This window comes from Aotus nancymaae, unplaced genomic scaffold (genome assembly GCF_030222135.1).
Source record: "Aotus nancymaae isolate 86718 unplaced genomic scaffold, 86718_ANA_hifiasm-v0.15.2.pri h1tg000200l, whole genome shotgun sequence".
Classification (NCBI taxonomy): Eukaryota; Metazoa; Chordata; class Mammalia; order Primates; family Aotidae; genus Aotus; species Aotus nancymaae.
Genome location: NW_026988615.1, coordinates 355,995 through 381,290, shown reverse-complemented (window position 1 = coordinate 381,290; position 25,296 = coordinate 355,995). Strand labels below are relative to the sequence as shown.

At 40.5% G+C, this 25,296-nt stretch overlaps 1 protein-coding gene and 1 pseudogene across 1 annotated transcript in view; one reads left to right on the top strand and one right to left on the bottom strand.

The window, feature by feature from the left end:
• Window positions 1-19,693, top strand: part of LOC105733681 (protein MGARP-like) — a 57,249-nt gene extending 37,556 nt beyond the window's left edge. The window contains exons 6-9 of the mRNA XM_064371862.1: window positions 8,114-8,303; window positions 10,963-11,057; window positions 16,979-17,072; window positions 18,822-19,693. Of these exons, the coding sequence (XP_064227932.1) occupies window positions 10,977-11,057; window positions 16,979-17,072; window positions 18,822-19,258 (612 nt within the window). The 5' untranslated portion in view covers window positions 8,114-8,303; window positions 10,963-10,976 and the 3' untranslated portion in view covers window positions 19,259-19,693. The remainder of the gene's footprint in view (window positions 1-8,113; window positions 8,304-10,962; window positions 11,058-16,978; window positions 17,073-18,821) is intronic.
• Window positions 4,845-5,605, bottom strand: LOC135273027 (malignant T-cell-amplified sequence 1-like; annotated as a pseudogene).
• Window positions 19,694-25,296: the final 5,603 nt, after the last annotated feature.

Sequence of the window (25,296 nt, the reverse complement as noted above, 5' to 3'; positions counted from 1 at the left end):
AAGCTGAGTTATCTCTGACCCTAAATTCTTGTTTTTCCAACAAAATGAAGAAAAATTTCAAGATGTCCTCAAGGGCAGCATTATGAACAGTATGGCTAACAGGAAACTATTGGCTGAGCCTTACAGAGTATTCCATGGCAAAGATCCATTCAATTTATCTGGGGTGTGGAAGAAACAGCTTGCTATGGAGTGAATTTGACAACTCAAGGGCATGTCCTTTCTTAGAAAATGTTTCCTCAAGATTTGAAAAGAATTTACCATCCAAATGGAAAGCCACAGAAGCAAATGAGTAGATAGAAATTCTCTTCAACTTGAAAGGCATGAGCTTTTAACTAAGGAAAATAATCTGGAGAAGTGGCACTATTTATCTCATAGTTCTTTTATATCTCAGCTGGTATGGCCACATTCAACCTAGAGAGCGTGATAAGCTCCCCCTGGACCTTACCATCTGATAAGAGATGGCAGGATACAATGAATCTCACCATGTGCTACACTGAAAGGCAGCAGAGTGTATCAGGAGAGGCTTGAGCTTCACCTTAGGCTGGAAGTCAGAATCTAGCACTGCCTCCTCCAACTTGCTGAGCACATTTCATATCCTTTTTATTGTTTTACTTTATTTTTTACATTTCATATCTAATGTGCCTTTTTTTTTTTTTTTTTTTTTCCAAAAAAGAAACAGGTTTTATTATTGTTTTTGAGACAGAGTCTTGCTCTGTTGCCCTGGCTGGAATGCAGTGGTGTGATCTTGGCTCACTGCAACCCTCACCTCCTGGGTTCAAGCAATTCTCATGCCTCAGCCTCTGGAATAGCTGGGACTACAGGCGTGCACCATGAAAACTGACTAATTTTTGTGTTTTTAGTAGAGACAGGATTTCACCATGTTGTCCAGAATGGTCTCAAACTCCTGATCTCAAGTGATCCACCTGCCTCCACCTCCCAAAGTGCTGGGATTACAGGTGTGAGCCACCACAACCACACCCAGCCTTTTTTCTTCTTTTCTTTTCTTTTCTTTTTGAGAGACAGGGTCTTACTCTGTCATCTAAGCTGGAATTCAGTGGCTCTATCATAGCTCACTGCAACCTTGAAATCCTGGGCTCAAGCAATCTTCCCACCTCAGCCTCTGGAGTCACAGAGACTACAGGTGCATGCCACCATACCTGGATAATTAAACTTTTTTTTCGTTTTTTGTAGAGATGGTATTTCACTATGTTGTCCATGCTGGTCTTGAACTCCTGGGCTCAAGCCATCTTCCCGCCTCAGCCTTCCAAAGTGTTGGGATTACAGGCATGAGACACCATGCATAGCTCCTAATGTGCTTTAAAGGTTTCATCTCCCCTATGAATAAATGAATTACTCACATTTTAGTCAGTCCAGCAAAATAGATCAGGTATATTATTTCCAGATGCACACCCTTAACCACAGTATTATACTACGTCAATTTTTTTCATATATAATATAGGGATAATCAGCATTCCGTTCACCTACTCTTAAGAACTGGTAGCCGGGTGCAGTGGCTCACACCTGTAATCTCAGCACTTTTGAGAGGACAAGGCTGGCACATCATGAGGTCAGGAGATGGAGACCATCCTGGATAACACAGTGAAACCCCATCTCTACTAAAAATACAAAAAATTAGCCAGGTTGGTGGCATGGTGTCTGTAGTTCCAGCTACTTGGGAGGCTGAGGCAGGAGAATCACTTGAGCCCAGGAGGCATAGGTTGCATTGAGCCGAGGTTGTACCACTGCACTCCAGCCTAGGTGACAGAGTGAGACTCTGTCTCAAAAAAAAAAAAAAAAAGAAAAAAAATGGTAAAGAAATGTGACAATGCTTTGGGAAAAGTTTTTAAAGCCCTGTATACATGTGTGTTATTTTTATATTAAACCAATTTGATTTTGGCCAAAGCTCTTGTTACATTTATTATTTATATCTGATGAGAGATGTATTTGTGATCATTAACCTCGATGATAAGCTTGCCAGCTAGACCTGAGGAAAGATGTTGGTTCCATGTCTCTTTAACCTGAAACTATAACTTCTGTGATAGCAGAAATCTGATTTTGCTCATTGTAGAACCTCCAAAACAGTGCCTAGCACATAACAGATATTGATATATATTTGTGAGATAAATTATAATGAATCTCCATCATCTATCACAGTTTCTATCCTTTTTGTTTGAGACTGGATCTTGCTGTGTCTCTCAGGCTGGAGTGCGATGGCACAATCTCCACTTACTGCAGCCTAGACTTCCGGGGCTCGAGTGATCTTTCCCCCTCAGCCTCCCAAGTACTGGGACCACAGGTGTGCACCTCCATGCCTGGCTAATTTTTGTTATTTTTTGTAGAGACAGGATTTTGCTGTGTTGGCCAGGGTGGTCTCAAATTCCTGGGCTCAAGCAATCCTCCTGCCTCCACCCCCCAAAGTGCTGGGATTACAGGTGTGAGCCACTGTGTGTGGCATTTTTTTTTTTTTTTTTTGAGACAGGGTCTCACTCTGTTGCCCAGGTTGGAGTGCAGTGGAATAATCTTGGCTCACTGCAACCTCCACCTCCCAGGTTGAAGTGATTCTCCTGCCTCAGCCTCCCTAGTACCTGGAATTATGGGTGCCCACCAGCACGCCTGGATAATTTTGATATTTTTAGTAGAAATGGGGTTTCACTATGTTGGCCAGGCTGGTCTCAAACTCCTGACCTCAGGTGGTTTGCCCACCTCAGCCCCCCAAAGTGCTGGGATTACAGCTGTGTTTTGTCCAGCCTCTTTGTAAACACTTTAAGATTCTTATACAGTTTGACTGAGGTCAGGTGGCTACTATGGAACCTGAGGGTGATCCAGAGATCTCAAACTATACCAGTCCCTGAGTCTACAACTGAATTCTGAAGGAATGTCTAAAACAGTGTGTTGGGAGCCATCACCATTTACAAGTGTTTACTCAGAAAGAATACTTTTTTAACCCTGCTTTAGAATGTAATGCTTATAACATATTAAATAACAATATGATGCATCCATTCATTCATTTAAGTACATGTACTGCCTTTGACTATTTTCTGTCCATGGCAACCAAGTAAAAATTCAGTCCTAAGTGCACCAAAAAAAGAATGAGCCGGCCGGGCACGGTGGCTCAAGCCTGTAATCTCAGCACTTTGGGAGGCCGAGGTGGGTGGATCACGAAGTCAAGAGATCGAGACCATCCTGGTCAACATGGTGAAACCCCATCTCTACTAATACAAAAAATTAGCTGGGCATGGTGGTGCGTGCCTGTAATCCCAGCTACTCAGGAGGCTGAGGCAGGAGAATTGCCTGAACCCAGGAGGCAGAGGTTGCGGTGAGCCATCGCGCCATTGCACTCCAGCCTGGGTAACAAGAGTGAAACTCTGTCTCAAAAAAAAAAAAAAAAGAATGAGCCATAGTAGGTAGACAGATGTAGTTTGATTGTCAAGTTGTCCTAGCTGCTAGTAGTTCATTAAACATTCTACATCAGCAGTGGGATAGCTAATCGTTAGTTGCCAGAGGATGTGTACTTGATGCTGGTCTAATATAGCAAACATTCAAATCATCTGTGTTTTGCTATTTCCAGGACTACCGACTTCTTGGTGAAGGGTCTGGGTATCTAGTCCCTTCTTGTACTGCTTGGAAATCTAAACTTGACCCTTCATTAACTACAGGTCACTTCATTGCCCTTGTTAAGTGTTTAATCTCTAGAGATAGTTAACTCTGAGTATCAAAAAATCAATCAGATGGATTGTATTCTTCATATGAGAATATGTAAAATATAATTATAATTGGGTTCAGGACTATAACTTCTGAGAAATGTTTATTTACATAGCAAATGAACAAATATTGTGCCCGTTACATGTCAACAGAACTTTAAGCTAGAAGTATTATGTTCATATCCTTTTAGTTTTTTTAATTCTTGACCACCAGTAAATCCTTGGACATTCTCACCTATCACCTGGTCATGTTATTTGCTAAAGGGAGTAATTGCCACCTTCCTCAGAGGGTTGCAGTGAAAATTAAAAGAGATAGTAAATGTGAAAGTGCTTTATAATCTGTCAAGTGCCAAACACACATACAGGATTATTATAGTAGGAAATGGTGTCTTCCAAAGAGTAATCATTCAGACAATGTTATAAACCTGATAAATTATTGATTTCCATATTCAACCCATGACAAGTTTTTGTAGCCACGATGAGGCAGAAGAAACTAATAATTTGGAATTTTCAGTTGATGTGGTTTTGTTTGTTTGTTTGTTTGTTTTGAGACAAGGTCTCGCTCTGTCACCCAGGCTTGAGTGACAAGCCATTTTGGCTTGCTGCAACTTCTGTCTCCCCGGTTGAAGTGATTCTCCTGCCCCAGCCTCCCTAGTAGCTGGGCCTACAGGCCCACATTATCATGCCCGGCTAATTTTTGTATTTTTAGTAGAGAAGGGGTATCACCATGTTGCTCAGGCTGGTCTTCGACTCTTGACCTGAAGTGATTCGCCTGCCTCAGCCTCCCAGAGTGCTGGGATTATAGATGTGAGCCGCTGTGCCCAGCCGTTATGTGGAAATCTTAATTTCACATCCCATAGAGGAATATACAGTGTTTTTGGAGTTTATATTTTAAAGTTATTGTAACAGTGAATGTCTAGAAATTCAACCATTGTCTGGAGATTTTCTTATGATTCTGAGCTTCTCCCAGTGCTTTAATGGAAGGCTGAGGCTACCCCTTTGCTCTTTACTTTTTTTTTTTTTTAGCATCTGGTGAATTTATTCAGCATAACCACAGGCATTATCTTTATGCTTTCACACACAGACATAAACACAGACACAGCACAATATCCATATTTAGCCCAAGTGCATTCCTTTTGAAGTTCATTTATATGTCTTCATATGCCATAGCCCATCATTTAAATAATGATGGTTTGTTTTTTTTTTTTGAGATAGAGTCTGGCTCTGTTGCCCAGGCTGGAGTGCAGTGGCGCAATCTTGGCTCACTGCAACTTCTGCCTCCGGGGTTTAAGCGATTCTCCTGCCTCAGCCTCCCGAGTCGCTTGGATTACAGGCAGCAGCCACCACACCCAGCTGGTTTTTGTGTTTTTAGTAGAGACGGGGTTTCACCGTGTTGGCCAGGCTGGTCTTGAACTCCTGACCTCGTGATCAAAGTGTTGGGATTATAGGCGATACTTTCAATGCCAATTCCTTTGTTGACTTTCTCAGTATCTTCTGCAGATATCTTCATGACTCCAACACATAGAGCATGCTGTTTTCCTTCTGCCATGGTAGGAACAATGGCATCTACTGCAGCAGGGTAAAGCGTAGCTCCAGGAGAAGTTAAGTCATTGAGTACAAATTTGATGGCTCCTTTATCAACCTGCTGGTGTGGCAGGACAAAAGGATATTTGTGAAGTAACCTTAGGGTTGGATAAAAAAGGCCCTTCTCCATTTACTGTAATAATTACTATATGTTCATGGCATCAGACTATTTTGACAGGATCTTTCTTAGGCATGATCTGGTTAAGCCATGGTTCAATACCTGGAAATTGCTCTGTCATTTGACACTTAATACCCTTAATAACTGAGGTTTTCAACTGGATGCAGTTGGACACGTTTTCTTTTTAATCAAATTCTTTTCTTTTTAATCAAGTGTCTTGAATATGATCCAAGGTGAAGGAGGCGACGATAGAGAGGGCCCAGAATGGGAAAGAAATTGAATTTGCAAGGGTCTGGCAGATCCCCTCACACCAAGAAGGCCAGCACCGACAGCGGAAGCTGCAGTCGTTATCCGGACCGCTCTTTACATTTGTAAAAAACTTCCCACTATCCTTCCCTCTCCTCGGAAAGAGAGCAGAGTGCATGAGATAAAGTAGTTCAGATTACATCCAGCACGATAAACTGTGTCCTTGATTAATCTTGTGTGATTCCCAAAACATTTCCAGCCTACTGCGAGGAGTTACATTCAGTGGTATGCAATGAGTCAGGCAGGCGACGGCGACTCCTAGGTCCCCCATCCCTTTTCTGAGACCCCAGGGAAAGCAAGAGAGTTGGAGATGGATTTGGGGAGGATGGCGAGGAGTACAAAGGTCTCCCCACCTCCTGGGGACCCCGGGGGCGGGGCTGAAGGTCGACGTGCCTCCTCCGGCCGGGTCGCTGCCAGGCTCTCAGCCTCTCTGTGGAAGGGCGGCCTGCGCCTGGGTACCGAGGCTGCTGCGCCGCAGACGGCGGGCGAGATGTATCTCCGCAGACGGCGGGCGAGATGTATCTCCGCAGGGCGGTCTCCAAGACCCTGGCGCTGCCGCTGAGGGCGCCCCTCCAACCCCGCGCCACTCTGGAAGGACGGTGAGTAAGGACGTCTAGCCCGAAGGGGAGGACGGGCGCCTCGGGTGCAGATTTCGCCTGCGCCCGGGTACTGGCCGGCACCCAGTTGGCCAAACCCGACCCGGAGCAGCAGAAGTCTGGGTTGGAGGTCGAAGATAATGGGCGAGAGTCCCCGGAAGACGTCCCGAAGTAGGGAACTTTTCCAATGTGCCGCTGAGTCCAGACTATCTGGGTTCGCATCCTGATCTTGGACAAATGGCTTAACCTGTTTTCTCCTCTGTAAAATGAGGGCGATAATGGTTTTGCGTTTAAATGAGTTATGTATAGTTAAAAGCACTTAAAACTTACCCGGCTGACATAGTCGTAGCTTAGCACTTTGATTGTTAGAGGCACCATTCGCTCTCCAACCTCCTGAGGAAGCAGAGGAAGGGTGGGAAGGTGGGAGCCGATCAGCGAGCTGGCCCCGGCAAGCGATGGGAGGCAGAGGCAGTGGACGCTGGACGAATGCTCGTGGGGTGAATAAACCTAACCCTTGGCCGGGTCTCAGCAGCCTGAACCCCGCGAGCGCCTGACTCCGAGATCCACACCCTCCAAAAAAGAAGCGACCTTCGGGGCACTTTCCTTTGAGGTTGCAGGTCGTCCTGCAGCTGCCTGACTATGTTCAAATATCGACACCTTTGGATCTGGTGGCACGCGGGAAAAAGCAGCATACTCAGAAATTAACTAAAGGGGGAGTTTCAGTGTGAACTGGAAGCTGATTAAATAAAAATGGACGTATGGGAAAGCGCCTCGTATAGTGCCTGGAATACAGTAGGTGCTTAATAGGTGTGAGCAAGGAAGATTGTTTTTCTTCCCAGCAGCCTGCGGCTCTAGGACCAGGCTTGCGCTCCCGGGCGGTTATGCCCCAGCCGCTCTTCCCTAGTCCCCATCTTTCCCTCCGGATTGAGGGACGGCTCTTAGACACATCTTGAAGCGTTCTTAATGCTCTCTTCACTTTGCCTCACTTTCTGAGGCTTTCGAGCCCAGAGGGTGGATTCCAGCGGGAGAGAAAGACGTGCGGAAAATTCCATGGGCCGATTTTTTTTCACATTGATTAGGCCTCTGTTGGTGGTGAAGGGAGGGAAGGAGGGAGGTCTAATCAACTCGTTTTATTTTTCTTCTAAAATGCTGGTGGGAGGAAGTTGCCCCTCAAGTATCAGCAATAAGACTTCTTCGTTTTCCTAGATCTTTATTGTCTTTATTTTTCTAGAACTTTATACCAAATAACATAGAACTTTTAAATATATATATTGATGAAATAGGGAGAAGCCATTTATTTTAAACTTCTAAAGATAACGGGCTGTTCTGATGGGAATGGGGAGAAAAATTAGTTCTCTGACCGTGACCTTTCGCTTTATCTGTTTGCCTGCATCCCCCACCGACATCACGCGTGCGTGCACGTGTGCACACACACGCACCTCTTTTTGTAGCTGAACAAATTTCAAATACTTTTCTTCCCAGTTTGAGGCAAAATAGAAGTAGTTTAAAATTTTTAAATACGTATCTAGCAATGCTGCTTGTAGAAGTACTGGTCTTTCTCTAATTTTCATCTAACTACTATTTTTTCAGCACTTAAAATGTATTTAAGAACTATTATTGACTGGAAACAAATTTGTCTTCAGTCGTGGACATTAACCTTTTGTCAATATTTTCTACTTTGATGAAAAATAAAATTTTTTCAGTTTCGTTGAAGGAAAATTTTTTAACTGTCTCATCACATTTTGTTCTCTTCTTTTTTGCTTTTAAAAGGGCAACTCTTTTTGTTTTCTCTCTCTCTCGTTGCCCAGGCTGGAGTGCGATGGCGTGATCTCAGCTCACCGCAACCTCTGCCTCCCCGGTTCAAGCGATTCTCCTGCCTCAGCCTCCAGAGTTGCTGGGATTACAGGCATGCACCACCACGCCCGGCTAATTTTGTATTTTTGGTAGAGACACGGACTCTCCATATTGGTCAGGCTGGTCTCCAACTCCCAACCTCAGGTAATCTACCCGCCTCTGCCTCCTACAGTGCTAAGACGACAGGCAGTGAGCCACCATGCCCGTCCTTAAAAGGGTAACTTTTTAATGAATAAATAATTTAGGTGTATGACAGATAATTGGGGAAAAACAGGTAAAATAAAAAATAGAATTCACCTGTAATTCTACCACTCAATGAACACAACTAACTGCTTTTCAGTATGTTTAGTTTTCCAGACCTTTTGTTTCTCATTCCTTCTTTATGCACATTATTTTCACAAATTTGGGATAGTTGCATACAGAGTATTTTGCTATGACTTTTCACCTAATACATTGTAAATATTTTCTCATTGTAAGTAAATGTTGTTCTGCAAAAGTTATGTCTATTTGTTTCACATTGTATGAATCTGCCAAAATTGGTCTAATTAATCCTTACTGAAAATTTCTCATTTCATTGTCTTTTTAAGTAACTTGTCCATCACTGTATTTGTATTCAAGTCTACTTAAATCTCTGATAATTTTAGTTCTTTCATTTAAAAAATATTTCTGATATTTTTGTCTGTTTGAGAAATATGAAGGCTATGTATTCCCTGTTTGATCACAAAGGTATTTTTAAGCTAACAGAAGTCCCACCACAAGTCAAGACCGTAAACTCTTCTCATAACCTTTTGGGCACATTTGAAGGAAAACAAGTTTTTACAAGAAATCGTCGTTTATAGCCAAACTAAGAACATAAACAGAGATCATTGTGATTTTGCTACTGTAAAGTTTGTAAGCAGTGCAAATGACTTAAGATTTTCCCTGTGCAAATCATAATCTTCCACTAGCCCCTGCACCCCTACACTTTATGTTAGGCCCATCAAACTACAGGTTGGGCATGCATAATCTGAAAAACTGATATCCAAAATGCTCCAAAATTAGAACAATTTGAGCACTGACATGATGCCCCAAGTAAAAAATTCCACACATAAGAACTTAACACAAACTTTGTTTCATGCACAAAATTATTCAAAATATTGTATAAAATTACATTCAGTCTATGCATGTAAAGTGTATATGAGACATAAATTAATATTTTGTTTAGACTTGGGTCCCATTCTCAAGATACCTCATTATGTGTATCCATATATTCCAAAATAAAAAATATCCCAAACCCAAAACACTTCTGGTCCCAAGCATTTTGTTTTATTTTAATTACTTTTTTGAGACAGAATCTTATTCTGTCACCCAGGCTGGAGTGCAGTGGTACAATCACAGCTCACTGCAGGGCTCAAGTGATCCTCCTGCCTCGGCCTCCCAAAGTAGCTGTGACTACAGGCACATACCACCACTCCCAGCTAATATTATAAAAAATTTCTCTAGAGATGGGGGTCACTACATTGCCCAGGCTGCTCTTGAAATCCTGGACTCAAGTGATCCTCCCATCTCTACCTCCCAAAATGTTGGGATTACAGGCGTGAACCACCACACCCACCCCTAGCATTTTAGATAAGGGATATTCAACCTATACTTTGTACCTTCGAGGTCACGAAACTCTCATGCTTTTACACATTACACCTTCTGCCTCCAGTGCCATTCCTCCTTCCCTTACTTATCTGACAAATTTATTTTCCCTCAAAACTCAGGTCTCTTCTATTAGGGCAGCTACCGTGGCCAACCAGCTGAGTTTTTTCTCTGCATATAGCTTGGCTTAACACTTATTGCATTTGTCATACTGCATCACAATTATTTGTCTGTATGTTCATACCCTCTTTCTAGACTGAATGGCTCGAGGCGAGGAACCTTGTCTGTCTTGTTCACAGTTGTATTCTTAATGCTTCTAACAATTCCAAATACATAGTAGATGCTCAGCTGTGTTAGTGGAAAGAATACATAAATGTCTCTACATCTTTAAAATAAAGAATTTGAGTTGTATATACTTTAAGCTCCTTCCAACTTTGAGTTTATTTTAAAAATTTCAATTCCAGGGCATTATGGGATATACAAATTTTCGTACTACAAAACAAATATATTTTAACATAATAATATAGTACTTTTATATGTTTCTATTAGTTTATACAGAATTGTACTTCTATTTCAGATACAACCTGATTGCAACACTTGGCTTAAAAACCTTTTATCTGCCCATTTTTGCTTTATAAGAGAAAAATTGAGATTTCTTCCTCTATCTACATTTGTATTATAGAGTTATAGAAATATGTTGGATTTCAACATAAGTGCTTGATTTAACATATAAATACTAATTTTATTACATTTTAGGTATAAACATACTGAATTCATTTTTTGAAAAATAATTTTTAAAAAATAATCCTTTCTTAAAAAGTAATCATTTTCTTTGAATTCTGTAGTGGAGTATATGGCTTTTTCTTGCTAATGTGCACTTCATTTGGCTGTTCAAATTGTTTAGTGCTTTTGTCATTTCTCCTTACCCACACCTGCACCCCTTGCAAGAAGGCATGATGCTCGGCATCAAGATGACAGGTTTCGTGAGTGTTTATCAAATTAGACTGGGAGAATGTCAAGTGGAATTATTACCCAGCCTGGTACTACTGCATTCCCTTAAGCTAAAATCACTTGATATTCATAGATTCTAGATTCACTGAAGAGAAAAAATTTAAAAGGTGTAATTATTTAAAATAGTTTTGCTTGAGTAGTGAAGCTACTGTGTTTGTTTCTTTCCCAGCGTCTCCGTGCCAGATGTCATCTATCAGATTCCCTGGATCAAATATGATCTATTATCTGGTTGTAGGCGTCACAGTCAGTGCTGGTGGATATTATGTAAGTGATTATATAACCGCAGTGCTTAACAATTCATGTATTTTACAACTCGTGATAAAGCTCAAAGCAATGTCAATATCAAGACATGGGATTAATTAAATATAAAGCAGCAATAGATTTAAGTGTCATTAAGCATACACATACAAAAAATACCTTGCAATCATTAGAAATTCAGGGTTTTCATAAGAATATATTAACTAGACTATTATGAAGATTTTTCTTCTTTATTTTTTAATTTCATTTCATCTGAATCTCAGCTTTCTAAATTATGAAGAATTTTGTATGTGTAAACTCAACATTTCTTAATACCATTAATATGGATGACTTTTAGTAAAATAATTTTATTATAAATGCTAATAATGAGAGCTGATACTTGAGTGTTTACCATATGCCAGACTCCTGGATCATTTAATAATTACAACAATTCTATCAGGTAGGCATTATTATTAACATTTTAAAAGAACTATTTTGAAAGATTAACTTAAAAATTAATATAGGTGTCGGGCTCAGTGGCTCACACCTGTAATCCCAGCACTTTGGGAGGCTGGGGCAGGTGGATCACCTGAGGTAAGGCATTTGAAACCAGCCTAGACAACATGGGGCAACCCCATCTCTACTAAAAATACAAACATTAGCTGGGCATTGTTGCACGAGCCTGTAATCCCAGCTACTTGGGAGGCTGAGGCAGGAGAATCGCTTGAACCCGAGAGGCTGAGATTGCAGCAAACTGAGATCATGCCATGGCACTCCAGGCCTGAGTGACAGAGTGAGACTCTGTCTCAAATAATAATAATAATATAACTGTTTAAAAAATCAATAGTTTTTAATTTTTTAAATTAAAAAACTATTTTAATTTTTAAAATTTAAACTGCTTTTTTTGGAGCAGTTTTAGGTTTACAGAATAATGAGCAGAAAGTACAGAAAATTCCATGTACCCCCCCTTGCACACCCTCTTCCTTTCCCCTATTAACATCTTGCATTGATCTGGAAAATTAAAATTGACAAGCCAATATTAATATATTATTATTAACTAAAGTCCAGGGTTTACATTAGGATTCATTCTTTGTGCTGTATGTTCTATCTGTTTTTATAAATAGATTATAGTATTATACAGAATAACTTATAGTATCATACAGAATAAAATAAAGTATCATACAGAGTAAATTACAGTATCATACATAATAAATTACAATATCATGCAAAGTAGTTGCATCACCCAAAAAATCCCTCTACTCCACCTACTCATTTCTCCCTCTCTTCTCTCAATCTTTTTACTGTGTCCATAATTAGTTTTACATTTTCACAGTTTTATTATTTGAAAAAGTCGTATTTGTTCATAAGTGTATTTTCCTTCCCAGTCCCCATGTCCATTCCCTCCAGGTAACCACTGTAAGACAGTTTTAATAGTGAGATTTTGGGACTAAAATAACAGGTATTTTTGAGTTGAGTAATATAAGCCTGTTGAGTCATTCATTATTTTGTCATAAAGTTTCTAAATCAAAATCTAATCTTTATTAAAAATAAAAGTAGGCCGGGCACAGTGGCTCATGCCTGTAATCCCAGCACTTTGGGAGGCCAAGATAAGTGGATTGCCTGAGGTCAGGAGTTCAAGACCAGCCTGGTCAACATGGCAAAACCTCATCTGTACTAAAATACAAAAATTAGGCAGGTGTGGTGACAGGCACCAATAATCCCAGCTACTTGGGAGACTGAGGCAGGAGAATCTCTTGAACCCAGGAGATGAAGGTCACAGTGAGTCGAGATTGTGCCACTGCAGTCCAGCCTGGGCAACAGACCCAGGTTCCATCTCAAAGAAAGAATAAATGTAGAGCAGTGACTCACACTTGTAATCCCAACACTTTGGGATGCTTGAGTCCAGGAGCTTGAGACCAGCCTGGGCAACATAGTGAGACCTAATTTCTACCAAAAAATTTCAAAATTAGCCTGGTGCAGTGGTGTGTGCCTGTGGTTCTATATACTCGGGCGGCTGAGATGGGAGGATCACTTTAGCCTGGGAGGTTAAAGCTGCAGTGAGCCAAGACTGCACCACTGCACTCCAGTCTGGGCAACAGAATAAGACCCTGTCCCCCCTACCCAAAAAAAAATAGAGCCTAGAGTGGTGGCTCACACCTGTAATCACAGCACTTTGGAGACCAAGGCAGGAGAATTGCTTGAGGTCAGGAGTTTGAGACTAGCCTGGCCAACATAGGGAGACCCCATCTCTACAAAAAATTTTAAGAAAAAATAAAAGTAGAATAAGTAGAAGTTCTTTGTAAACCATAAGAGTACACAGTCACTATATTTTGGTTTGGCGCTACAGAATTATGAATAAAGGGGGCCAGGAACGGTGGCTCACACCTGTTATCCCAGCATTTTGGAAGGCTGCAGCTGGTGGATCATGAGGTCAGGAGTTCAAAACCAGCCTGGCCAAGATGGTGAAACCCTGTCTCCTCTAAAAATACAAAAATTAGCTGGATGTGGTGGCAAGCACCTATAATCCCAGCTACCTGGGATGCTGAGGCAGGAGAATCGCTTGAACCCAGGAGGCGGAGGTTGCAGTGAGCTAAGATTGTGCCACTGCACTTCAGCCTGGGCAATAAGAGCAAAATTCCACCTCAAAAAACAAAACAAAAAAAAGCAAAATTAGCCAGGCATGGTGTCACATGCCTGTAATCCCAGCTACTCGGGAGGCTGAGGCAGGAGAATCGCTTGAACCTGGTAGGTGAAGGTTGCAGTGAGCCGATATAGTGCCATTGCACTCCAGCCTGAGCAACAGAGCTAGCCTCCATGTCAAAAAAAAAAAAAAAAAAAAAAGAAAGAAAGAAAAGAAAAGAAATATGAATAAAGGGATGTTTAGTCATAACTAGAAGCAGTTTCAAAGGACTATGTAAGATGGCCAAACCAAAATATGTATTCTAATCCTCAGATTTTTTTTAAGGCTAGTCATAGTCTTCAGAATTTTGAGAGCCTCAAGTAGTCAGGAAACTGCAAACCTGTCACTTATATTGTCCTCTACTAATCTGCCAGCTCTCACTTATGCCCAGATTCCTTTGTTTCTGTCATCTTTCTACTGCTTAATGATGAATTCATTGCTCAGAGCCACTCTAGTTGTATGTAGGCCACCAAAAAAAAAAAAAAAACACAGATTGAGACTAGGCCATGTGAGGGGCTGGGAAGCTGGAAGACTGAATTGCATTTGGACATCACTGTATCCCTAATTATATTAATATTTACCAGTGCTAAGCACAAACCTTTCCAGACTGCTAACTCACTTTTGCAAAAAGGAATCTTAAACTGAAAGGTTAGGCCAGGCATGGTGGCTCATGCCTGTAATTCTAGCACTTTGGGAGGCTGAGGCTGGTGGATCACAAGATCAAGAGATTGTGTTCATCCTAGCCAACATGGTGATATGCCATCTCTACTAAAAATACAAAAAAGCTGGGCTTGGTAGCACATGCCTGTAGTCTCAGCTACTTGGGAGGCTTAGGCAGGAGAATCATTTGAACCTGGGAGGTGGAGGTTGCAGTGAGCTGAGATCGCACCACTGCACTGCAGTCTAGCAACAGAATGAGACTCCATCTCAAAAAGAAAAAAACAAAAACAAACAAACAAACCTTATAAACTTATAAAGCAGCTATCCCTGAGAACCCTTTTGGCCTTATTCTCTCACAATAAGGATGAAAGTTGTTCCCTTCCATTTCTAAGATTATGTGATTTTTATCTCAAATGTTGGAAGTCTTAATTCCCAAGAATCTTAGGCTACTTTCAGGAGGAAATGCTGAATGTGAGGCACTCCGAAACCTGTATACTAGTTCTTCCCTCCCTTCCATGTCCTGTACTAAGATAATCTCTATATTAGATTTTTATGAATTGACCCCACAGATGCTTAGTAGCCAAAAGCAGTTTTCCATTTCCAAGCAAAATCCTCTTCTATTATGGATCATTGGAATCTGAAAGAAGCCCAGATCACTTCAGATTTTTTGAGGGTCTGGGTATACTTTAAAAAGTAGTACCGGCCAGGTGGTGGTGGCTCATGCCTGTAATCCCAGCACTCTAGGAGACCCAGGCAGGTGGATCACGAGGTCAGGAGTTCAAGACGAGCCTGACCAATATGGTGAAGCCCCATCTCCACTAAAAATACAAGAATTAGTTGGGCATGGTGGCACATGCCTGTAATCCCAGCTACTCAGGGACTGAGGCAGGAGAATTGCTTGAACCCAGGAGGTGGAGGTTGCATTGAGCCAAGATTGCTCCACTGCACTCCAGCCTGGGCAACAGAATGAGACTCCGTCTTAAAAAAAAAAAAATTAAAAAGTAGTACAAAACTGGCTTATTAAAATTAGACTATATTTAAATGCTTATATTTAATAAATAATTAATATCATTTGTAAATAACTACCAACATCTAAATTTGAGACCCTCTCTTCTAATAGGCCTTTATTCTACTTTGTGCTTAGCTGTGCTGGATATGGAAAACCTAGAGTCTTTGGGCCACATATTAGGGTGATTATTCTAGTATTGTATCTCTTCAATTGTGCCTAAAGTTAGTCTTTCTTTCTTGCCTTGTGTTTCAGCCCCTTGAGGAATAAGACTAACGCCCCTTGGAATGTTGCTTCTGGGATGATCATTTCAAGGATGTGAACATGTTTACCGGTTTTATTTTAGTGTACTGAGAACTGAGGATACTGATTTGTCATATTGGTCCTGTAAGGTGTCAGGAGCATACACCCAACATGGAAAATATTCCTTGCTTTTATAAAGAAAATGTTGATTATCATTCCTGCTGATATGATATCATAGTTGCTCTGTATGTTTCAAAGCCAAATGATTCAGGTCTGAGTTCACTAAGAGAAGTTTGTTATAAAAGGGTTACTTTGCATCACTTCTACCCTGACATTACAGATTTTCTTTCTTTTTCTTTTCTTTTTTTTTTTTTTTTGAGATGGAGTTTCACTGTTGTTGCCCAGGCTGGAGTGCAATGGCACAATCTCAACACAACTTCTGCCTTCTGGGTTTAACTGATTCTCCTGCCCCAGCCTCCCGAGTAGCTGGGATTACAGGCATGCCTCAGCACACATGGCTGATTTTGTATTTTCAGCAGAGATGGGATTTCTCCATGTTGGTCAGGCTGGTCTCGACTTCAGGTGATCTGCCCGCCTCGGCCTCCCAAAGTGCTGGGATTACAGTCATGAGCCATCTCACCTGGATTCTTTTGTATTTTTAGTAGAGACAGGGTTTCATCATGTTGGCCAGGCTGGTCTCAAACTCCTGACCTCAGGTGATCTGCCTGCCTCGGCCTCCCAAAGTGCTGGGATTACAGGCATGAGCCACCACACCTGGACTGATTTCTGTTTTTGACTATTACAAATAAAGGTACCATGAACATTTGTGTACAGGTGTTTATGTGAACCTAGATTTCCATTTCTCTAGGATAAATGCTAGAGAATATTTGTAAATGCCTGTCAGGATATTCTGGTTGTAGCATAATTTATTTTTTTCTTCCTTGTTGTTAGTTATCTTTAGCTAAGACAGAGCATCTATTTCCTTCTCTTTTTTAAAAAAATTATTTTATGTTAAGGGGTACATGTGCAGGTTTGTTAATAAGTAAATTGTGTGTCATGGGGGTTTGATGTAGAGATCATTTTGTCACCCAGGTAGTCAATATGGTACTCAATAGGGAGCTTTTCTCTTCTTAGGCTCCTCTCACACTTCTTCCTTTTTAAAGCATTCTATTTAATAACAATGTTTCCAAAAGGGAAGTAAAAGAGTAAGTGGTATGCATTGATTTCTCTTCTTTGCTACATTGGGATTATGGTTTAAACTTCTAATGATGATTACACAGAGCATTGAGTGTACCTTTGGATGTGGCATGATGAATCTTAAAGCTCAAGAAATAAACCTAAGCATACATTTACTTTCAGGCTTACAAGACAATCACATCAGACCAAGCTAAACACACGGAACAGATAACAAATTTGAAAGAAAAAACAAAAGCGGAGATATGTCCATTTCAAGGTAAATGAATTTATGAATTTTTTATTTTTATTTATTTTTTGAGGCACTAATTTCCATCTACTTAGTCTAGCAATGAACACTATTTGCTTTTGGCCTCTTTTCTAGCTTCATCCAAAATGACTCTGGGTATAAGTTCATTTAGAAAGGAAAAGCTCAACTGAAACCTAAAGAATATTCTTATACCTTTTGGTTGAGTGCATTTGACAAATGAACATTTTACATTCATATTGCTGACCAGTGACTTTTGACTCCTTTGTGTGGTAATATTATTTCCCCCTACTCAGACATTCACTCATGCAGGCATAATTTTAGTATCTGTCTCTCTCAGCAGGTTGATCTTTCATTTTCCTCATTATTTAAAAATAATAATAAAACTAATTTATCTTTCAGTTTGGGCTAAGACCACTTTTGTGCCTTTGTGCAAATAAGGTACATATGACATAATAGAATCAGGTGTGTATATATCGAGTCCTTCAGTTGATCAAATAGTGACCATGGGAACAGAAACTTTATCTTTTCAGCCTTTCTTTCCTTCCTACATTTCTTTTTCTTCTTTCCTTCCTTCTCTACCTTCCCTCCTCCCTTCCTCCCTCCCTCCCTCTTTTCCTCCCTTTCTCCCTTCCTCCCCGTCTCCCTTCCTCCCTTTCTCTTGTCCTTCCTTCCCTTCCCCCTTCCCTTCCCCTTTCCCGCTATGGGCTCTCTCTCTGTCAACCAGGCTGGAGTGCAGTCGTGCAATCATAGCCTACTGCAGCCTTGAAATCCTGGACTCCAGGAATCCTCCCATTTCAGCAGCTAAACTGCAAGCATGCACCACTACACCCAGCAAGTTTATTTTTTAATTTTTGCAGAGACAGGGTCTCACTATGTTGCCCATGCTGGTCTTGAACTCCTGGCCTCATATGATCCCCTCCTGCCTCAACCACCCAAAGTGCTGGGATTACAGGCATAAACCACTATGCCTAGCCACTTCTTGCTTTAAACCATCCTTTTTTTCCATGCTATTATTATCAATTACTATGATCACTACTCAGAGATATTAGCTGCTTATGAACCAGTTTTAACCTGTCATGACAATAATAAAAAACAGAATGTCATCAATACATATCGTTGAATATAATCATGTAGTTGTTTATAATACTAATAAAATAAGCATTTGCATAGAACTTTTTATATTAATCCCCTTTTCATATACAATATTTTAATTAATCTTTAAAATAGCCCTGTGCAATAGATATTATCAATATCCCTATTTTACAGACGACAAAAATGAGGTTGAGAGAGGATTAGTGATTTCTGAGTTATCAGCTAGGAACTTGGCTACTCTTCCATGCTAACTCATGGAAAATGAATAGGGTCACTACTTATTTTGGTATTCTTCATATTTGGCTAAGTAATATATTCAAGTTTTGTTTTTAAGTTCAAAGTGTTTACAGAAAAGCAGATCCCCCATTTTCCCTCCAAGAGGCAACCAATAAAACCAGTTTCTTTGAATCCTCCTGGAGAGTTTTTGCAAATGCAATTATCTAGGCACACAACTTACCCCTTTCCGCTCCCCCACCACTTTGTCCTAGCACAATAGTAGCATACTATATATGTTGTTCTTCTTTGCTATTTCACTTGAGAGTCTACCTTGAAGACTATTACACATCAGTGCATGTATATCTGTCTTATGTGTTTAAATGACTGCTGTGTTTCATTGCCTTCCCATTATCTTTAATTAATACCTTGCTTAATGACTAATTCTTAAAGGTGAAAAGGAGAATGTTGCAGAAACTGAGAAAGCAAGTTCAGAAGCCCCAGAAGTACTTGTAGTGGAAGCTGAGGTGGTGGATGCTGAAGAAAGTCCAAGTGGTACAGCTGTAGTCATAAAAGAAACATCTGCCTGTCCAGGTCACGTGGAGGCTGCTCCGGAGACCACAGCAGTCAGCGCTGAAACTGGGCTAGAGGTCACAGATGCAGCGGCGGCAGGGAAAACCGCAGAAGTCAACCCTGAAGCAACCCCCGAGGTTACAAATGCAGCTCTGGATGAAGCCGTCACCATCGATGATGATAAAGATACATCAGAGAACCGAAGCTCTGATGAATATGCTGAACTAGAAGAAGAAAATTCTCCAGCTGAGTCAGAGTCCTCTGCTGGAGATGATTTACAGGAGGAAGCAGCCGAGGCTGCTTCAGCTCAAGGCTAATCTGCTAGTAGACATTTCAGCAACAAATGCCATAGAGTGCCTGATAAGTGCTTTTGCGTTTTTAGTACACTTAGTTTAAAAAAAAAAAAAAAGACATTTTCTAGAAAACGTTAATTTGTCTTGAAGATTTTTGGCATCCCCTGACAGATTTTAGGATTCAGAGACTTGAGACTGTCCATTTCTTATTACTAGTTTACTGTCTGAGATCAGAATATGGCATTGCAGTAAAGAGCTTCAATAGTTTCACCTTTGGGTTTTTTTTTCTAGACATCTTTCTTTTATCACAGTCATCTTTGAATTTATATTTTTTATTAGAGAAATTCAGCTATCCACACAACCTGTATTCACTTTAATTTTGCTATGCCTTCAGCTTACTTTATTGTATACTATGTAGATCTAAAATACAGTTTAAGTCAAATAAAATTAGAAAAGCTTTGGTGTTTCTACTTTTTTCACTAATATTTACATGTACAAATAATATATATTAACATACACTTACATAACATCACATAAAGAAATTTAAGCTTTCATAATATTATTGAAGAAAGAGCATATAATCTATGGAGAAGCCTGCATATAACAATATGTGTACCCTCTCCTATCTATAGTACTTACATAGGGGACGTGGAGATCCTTTTGGTTCAGTTCAGTTCAATATTTATTGAAGATTAACACTTTGTGCCAGGAATCATTCATTCATTCATTCATTCACATGTTCAGCAAGTATTAGCTGAGCACTTACAACATAATAGGTATTGTTTTAAGTGCTCCCCAGTTTATATTCTAGAGTGGAACCGGGTAATAAGACAAATGAGAAAATGATATAGTATGTTAGATACTGACAAGTGCTAAGGATAAAAGTAATGAAAATAAAAGGATTGTAAGTGTTAGCTCGAGGTGGAAGTTGTAATTTTAGATAGGATGGCCAAAAGAGACCTTACTAGGAAGGTGTCTTTTGCATAGAGACCCAAAAGATATATAAGGGACCATCTCATGGTCGGAGTTATTGGGGATCGGCCAGGTAAGGGAACAGAAAAGGGCAAAGGATCTGAAACAGGAATATGCCGGGAATTTGAGGAATTGTGAGGTGGCCAGTGTGGCTAAAGTGGAGTGAAAAAGAGGGAGAGTACCCAGAGATGGTCTCAGAGAGAAAGGGAGTAGGCAGGCGGGGTGGGCTAGATCATGCACGGTCATGTAAGGTTTCGGCTACGGAGTAAGTTGGGAAATTGTAGCGGACACTGCTGATGCTCTGCCTAGATCCCATTAATCGGGCCCCTTAACTGAGTAAATTTATCCCCAGCTGCTGTAAATGTTACACTCCACACCCCACCCTCACCATAGGCAGTTCACAACCAAGAACTGACTGCCATAGAAAAGGGGCGCCGACGCTGCAGTACAACTGTACAGCTCATGCTTCAGCCCACTCCAAGGGGCAGATCGAAGCTGGTCTGCAGCTGAGATGACTTCCCTGCTTAGCTCTTCCCCCTGTTCTTTTCTGCTTCCCTGCCTCCATTCTCCTGGGAGCACTCCTCTCATAAATGACTTGCAGAAGAATCCCTGTTTCTAGGGAACATCACTTTAGATCATTGGTACTGCATGTGATTCTAGGAAGCAGGCTCTAATAGGATTCTGGAGTTGTATCACTCTTCAGCTAGAGGGCAATGAGACCTTGCACATGCATACAAATGCATTTTCCTCCATTTTCTACTATAAATAACAGAAACATACTCAAAAGGGATTAAACAACAGAGATTGTTAATTATATAACTGGATGGATAGTTATTATATAACTAGATATCCAAGGTTGGCTTATTCCATGGCTCAGTCATCAAGACCCTGGTAGTACCTGTTGTCATGCTCTATCAAGAATGTTTTGGGCCAGGCACTGTGGCCCACACCTGTATTTGCAGCACTTTGAGAGGTCAAGGTGGGAGGATCACTTGAAGCCAGGAGTTTGAGACCAGCCTGGACAACAAAGTGAGAACCCCGTCTCTACAAAAAAATTTTAAAAAATTAGCCAAGTGTGGTGAATGCCTGTGGTCCCAGCCACATGGAAGGCTGAGGCAGGAAGATCACTTGAGCCCAGGAAGTCGAGGCTGCAGCGAGTCATGTTCATGCCACTGCACTCCAGCCTAGGAGACAGAGCAAGACCCTGTCTCAATAAAAAAAAGAATGTTTTGGCTTTGTTCCTCTTGTAATTACAGGATGAATCACCACAACTCTAGGTATTTTATAGAGTTTACTAGGAGTGTTAAAAAAAAAGTTTCCTTATCTTAAAAAAATCTTCTACTGTTTTATTTTAATGTTTTATTATAGAAAGTTTCAAACACAAGTAGAGAGAATAGTATAATGAATCCTCATGTGCACTACATCCAGATTTACCAATTATCAACTAATGGCAAATCTTGTATTCATATTCCTATCCATTACCTTCAATCACCACAACTGAGCGCCCACCTACAGCTAACACTAATCCAAGACGTATGAGTAAGGTTATGAAGTCAAATCTATGATACTGGATATATGTCTGTAAAATATTAATAACAATTGTTTACCATTATTAATTATCTAGTCAATGATCAAATTTTCCTCAAGTGCTTCATAAAGGATTTCTCTCTCCCTTCAGTTTGTTTCTTAAGTCAGAATCCAATTAAAGTCCACAAGTGGGCAGCCGGGTGCTGTGGCTCACGCCTGTAATCTCAGCCCTTTGGGAAGCTGAGGCAGGCAGATCACCTGAGGTCAGGAGTTCAAGACCAGCCTGGCCAACATAGAGAAACCCTGTCTCTACAAAAATACAAAAATTAGCCTGGCATGATGGTGGGTGCCTATAATCCCAGCTACTTGAGAGCCTGAGGAGGGAGAATTGCTTGAATCCAGGAGGTGGTAATTGCAGTAAGCTGAAATCATGCCATTGCACTCCAGCCTGGGCAACAGAGCCAGACTCCAAAAAAAAAAAAGTCCACAAATGGTAAATACATCTTTAAGTCTCTTTTTCTATAGGTTGCTCCTCCATCTCTCTTCTACTTTTCTTTGCAATTGATGGTTTTAATAAACTGACTCATTTGATTTGTAGAATTTTTCAGTCTGGACTTTGCTTCTTGCAACCACATGTGTTGTTCTGTTTAACATGTTCCTCTCCCCGATACTGCCTATAAATTGGTATTTAGATCTAGAGGTTTGATCAAATTGCTATTTATTTATTTGTTGTAGAAACACAGTCTTGCTCTGTTGCCCAGGCCAGAGTGCAGTGGCACTATCAAAGCTCACTGCAGCCTCCGACTCCTGGGCTGAAGCAATCCTCCAACCTCAACCTCCCAGGTGGCTGGGACTACAGGCACACACTAATTTTTAAAATTTTTTGTAGGGAAAAAGTCTATGTTGCCCAGGCTGATCTTGAACTCCTGGTCTCAAGTGATCCTCCCACCTCAGCCTCTCAAAGTGCTGGGATTACAGGTGTGAGCCACTGTGCCTGGCCTTGGTAGGAATTATTCGTAGGACATGTTCATACATCCATCAGGAGGTGTATAATATTTGGTGCTTTTCTCTTCGTGATGATAGAAGCCATTGATTCATTATTTTATTAGGAGTTGTTACATGGTGATACCCTTTCTCTATATTCCTTCCATCTATTTCTTCCACTTCCCAATATGGATTCATTCTGGCTTATCATTCTTTCCACTTTTTCTTTATATATGCTATATGTATGTTATATATAGCATATATATATATGTGGCTTATACAAATAAAAAATGAAAAGAGAGATAAGCCTAAATCCTTCTTTCTTAGCTATACATATAGACAGAGCTTATATATATATATATATATATATATATATATATATATATAAGAATTTAGTCACAAATTCTTCCCACCCTTTATATGTATAATATGTAACCTATATATACATAACCTATATATATTACATATATATTGTTATTTTTTTTTCTTAGATAAGCAGTAGTATACTATACACATACATTTTTCTACCTTGCTTTTTTCATTCAACTATATGCCTGGAGATTAAATTGTAGATAGTAATATTTCTCATTGCTTTTCATGGTTGCATAGAACTACATTGTGTAGGTACCATGGATAGTTTATTCAACCAGTCCCCTGTTGATGGACATTTGGCTGGTTTCTAGTATTTGCTATTACAAATAGTGCTGCAGTGAATAATTTCATGCATATATATTTTTGCTACTGTATCATTGGGATAGATTTCTGAAAGAGGGATTACTAGGTCAAATACATATGTAATTTTGCTGCTATTACAAAAGTCCTTTCATAGGAGGGCTACCATTTTACATCCCCAAAACAACAACGTTTGAGTGCCTGCTTCCTGTTTTACGTGCAGAAACAGCAATGTATGTGAGTTCCCTAACATTTGGGTTTTTGCTCAAGTGATAGATGAAAAAATATCTCAGTGGAGTTTAAATTTGTATTTCCCTTATTAAGAGTGAGCTTGGGCTGGGCCCAGTGGCTCATGGCTATAATCCCAGAACTCTGAGATGGCTGAGGTTGGCAGATCACTTGAGCCCAGGAGTTGGAGCCCAGTCTGGGAAACGTGATGAAACCATGTCTCTACAAAAAATATGAAATATTAACAGGGCACGATGGTGTGCACCTGTAGTCCCAGCTACTCAGGAGGCTGAGATGGGAGGGTTGCTTAAGCCTGGGAGTTCAAGGCTGCAGTGAGTCATGATCATATCACTGCATTCCAGTGTGAGTGACAGAGTGAGTCCTTGTTTCAAAAAAAAACAGAAAAAAATAGAGATGTTGGACATTAATTTTTTTTTTTTTTTTTGAGATGGAGTCTGACTCTGTTGCCAGGCTAGAGTGCAGTGGTATGATCTCGGCTCACTGTAACCTCCTGGGTTCAAGTGATTCTCCTGGCTCAGTCTCCCAAGTAGGTGGGACTACAAGTGTGTACCACTACAGCCAGCTAATTTATTTGAAAGTTTAGTGGAGACAGGGTTTCACTATGATGGCCAGGATGGTCTCAATCTTTCGACTTCATGATCTACCTGCCTTGGCCTCTCAAAGTGCTGGGATTACAGGTGTGATTTAAAAATTTTTTTAATATACTCTTTTGTAGCTACAGGGTGTCACTATGTTCCCTAGGCTGGTCTCGAACTCCTGGCCTCAAGAGATCCTCCCACCTCAGCCTCCCACAGCACTGGGATTACAGGTATGAGCTACCATGCCTGGCCTGAACTTTTTTTTTTTTTTTAAATGTTAAGGACCATATGCATTTCTTTTTCTGCAAACTGTCTTTTTATATCTCTAGTGCATTTTCCTGTATTGTGTCTGTCCTTCCTTCCATTTTTTAGAAGCTGTTTATATGCTAAGGACATTAAACTTTTATCTCTGATATAAATTACAAATATTCTTCCAAGTTTGTGATTTATCATTTTACTTTTTACTTATGGTATTTTTGTAGTATAAGATTTTTTTAAATCTCAGTGTAATCAAATTGATCAATCATTCTATGTATTGTTTCTGAATTTTGAGCCATTGTTAATGTAGTAGATTGAAAATAAATAATCATAAATTCTTCCCACCCTTTTGTATACACTCCTGTTAAATGTAACTTTAGGCTGGGCATGGTGGCTCAGGCCTGTAGTTACAACACTTTGGGAGGCCAAGGTGGGAGGATCACTTGAGCCCAGGAACTTGAGACCAGCCTAGGCAATATAGCAAGACCCTGTCTCTACTTCAAAAACAATTTTTTCTTATTTAAAAGAATTTTTTAAGAAGTGTGGCTTTACATCTCTTCCTATCAAAAGATAGAGACTGGGCTGGGTGTGGTGGCTCATGCCTGTAATCCCAGCACTTTGGGAGGCCAAGGCAGGCAGATCATGAGGTCAAGGTATCAAGATCATCTTGGCCAACATGGTGAAACCCCATCTCTACTAAAATATACAAAAATTAGCTGGGCATGGTGGCACACACCTGTAGTCCCAGCTACTCTGGAGACTGAGGCAGGAGAATTGCTTGAACCTGGGAGGCGGAGGTTGCAGTGAGCTGAGATCGGTCAC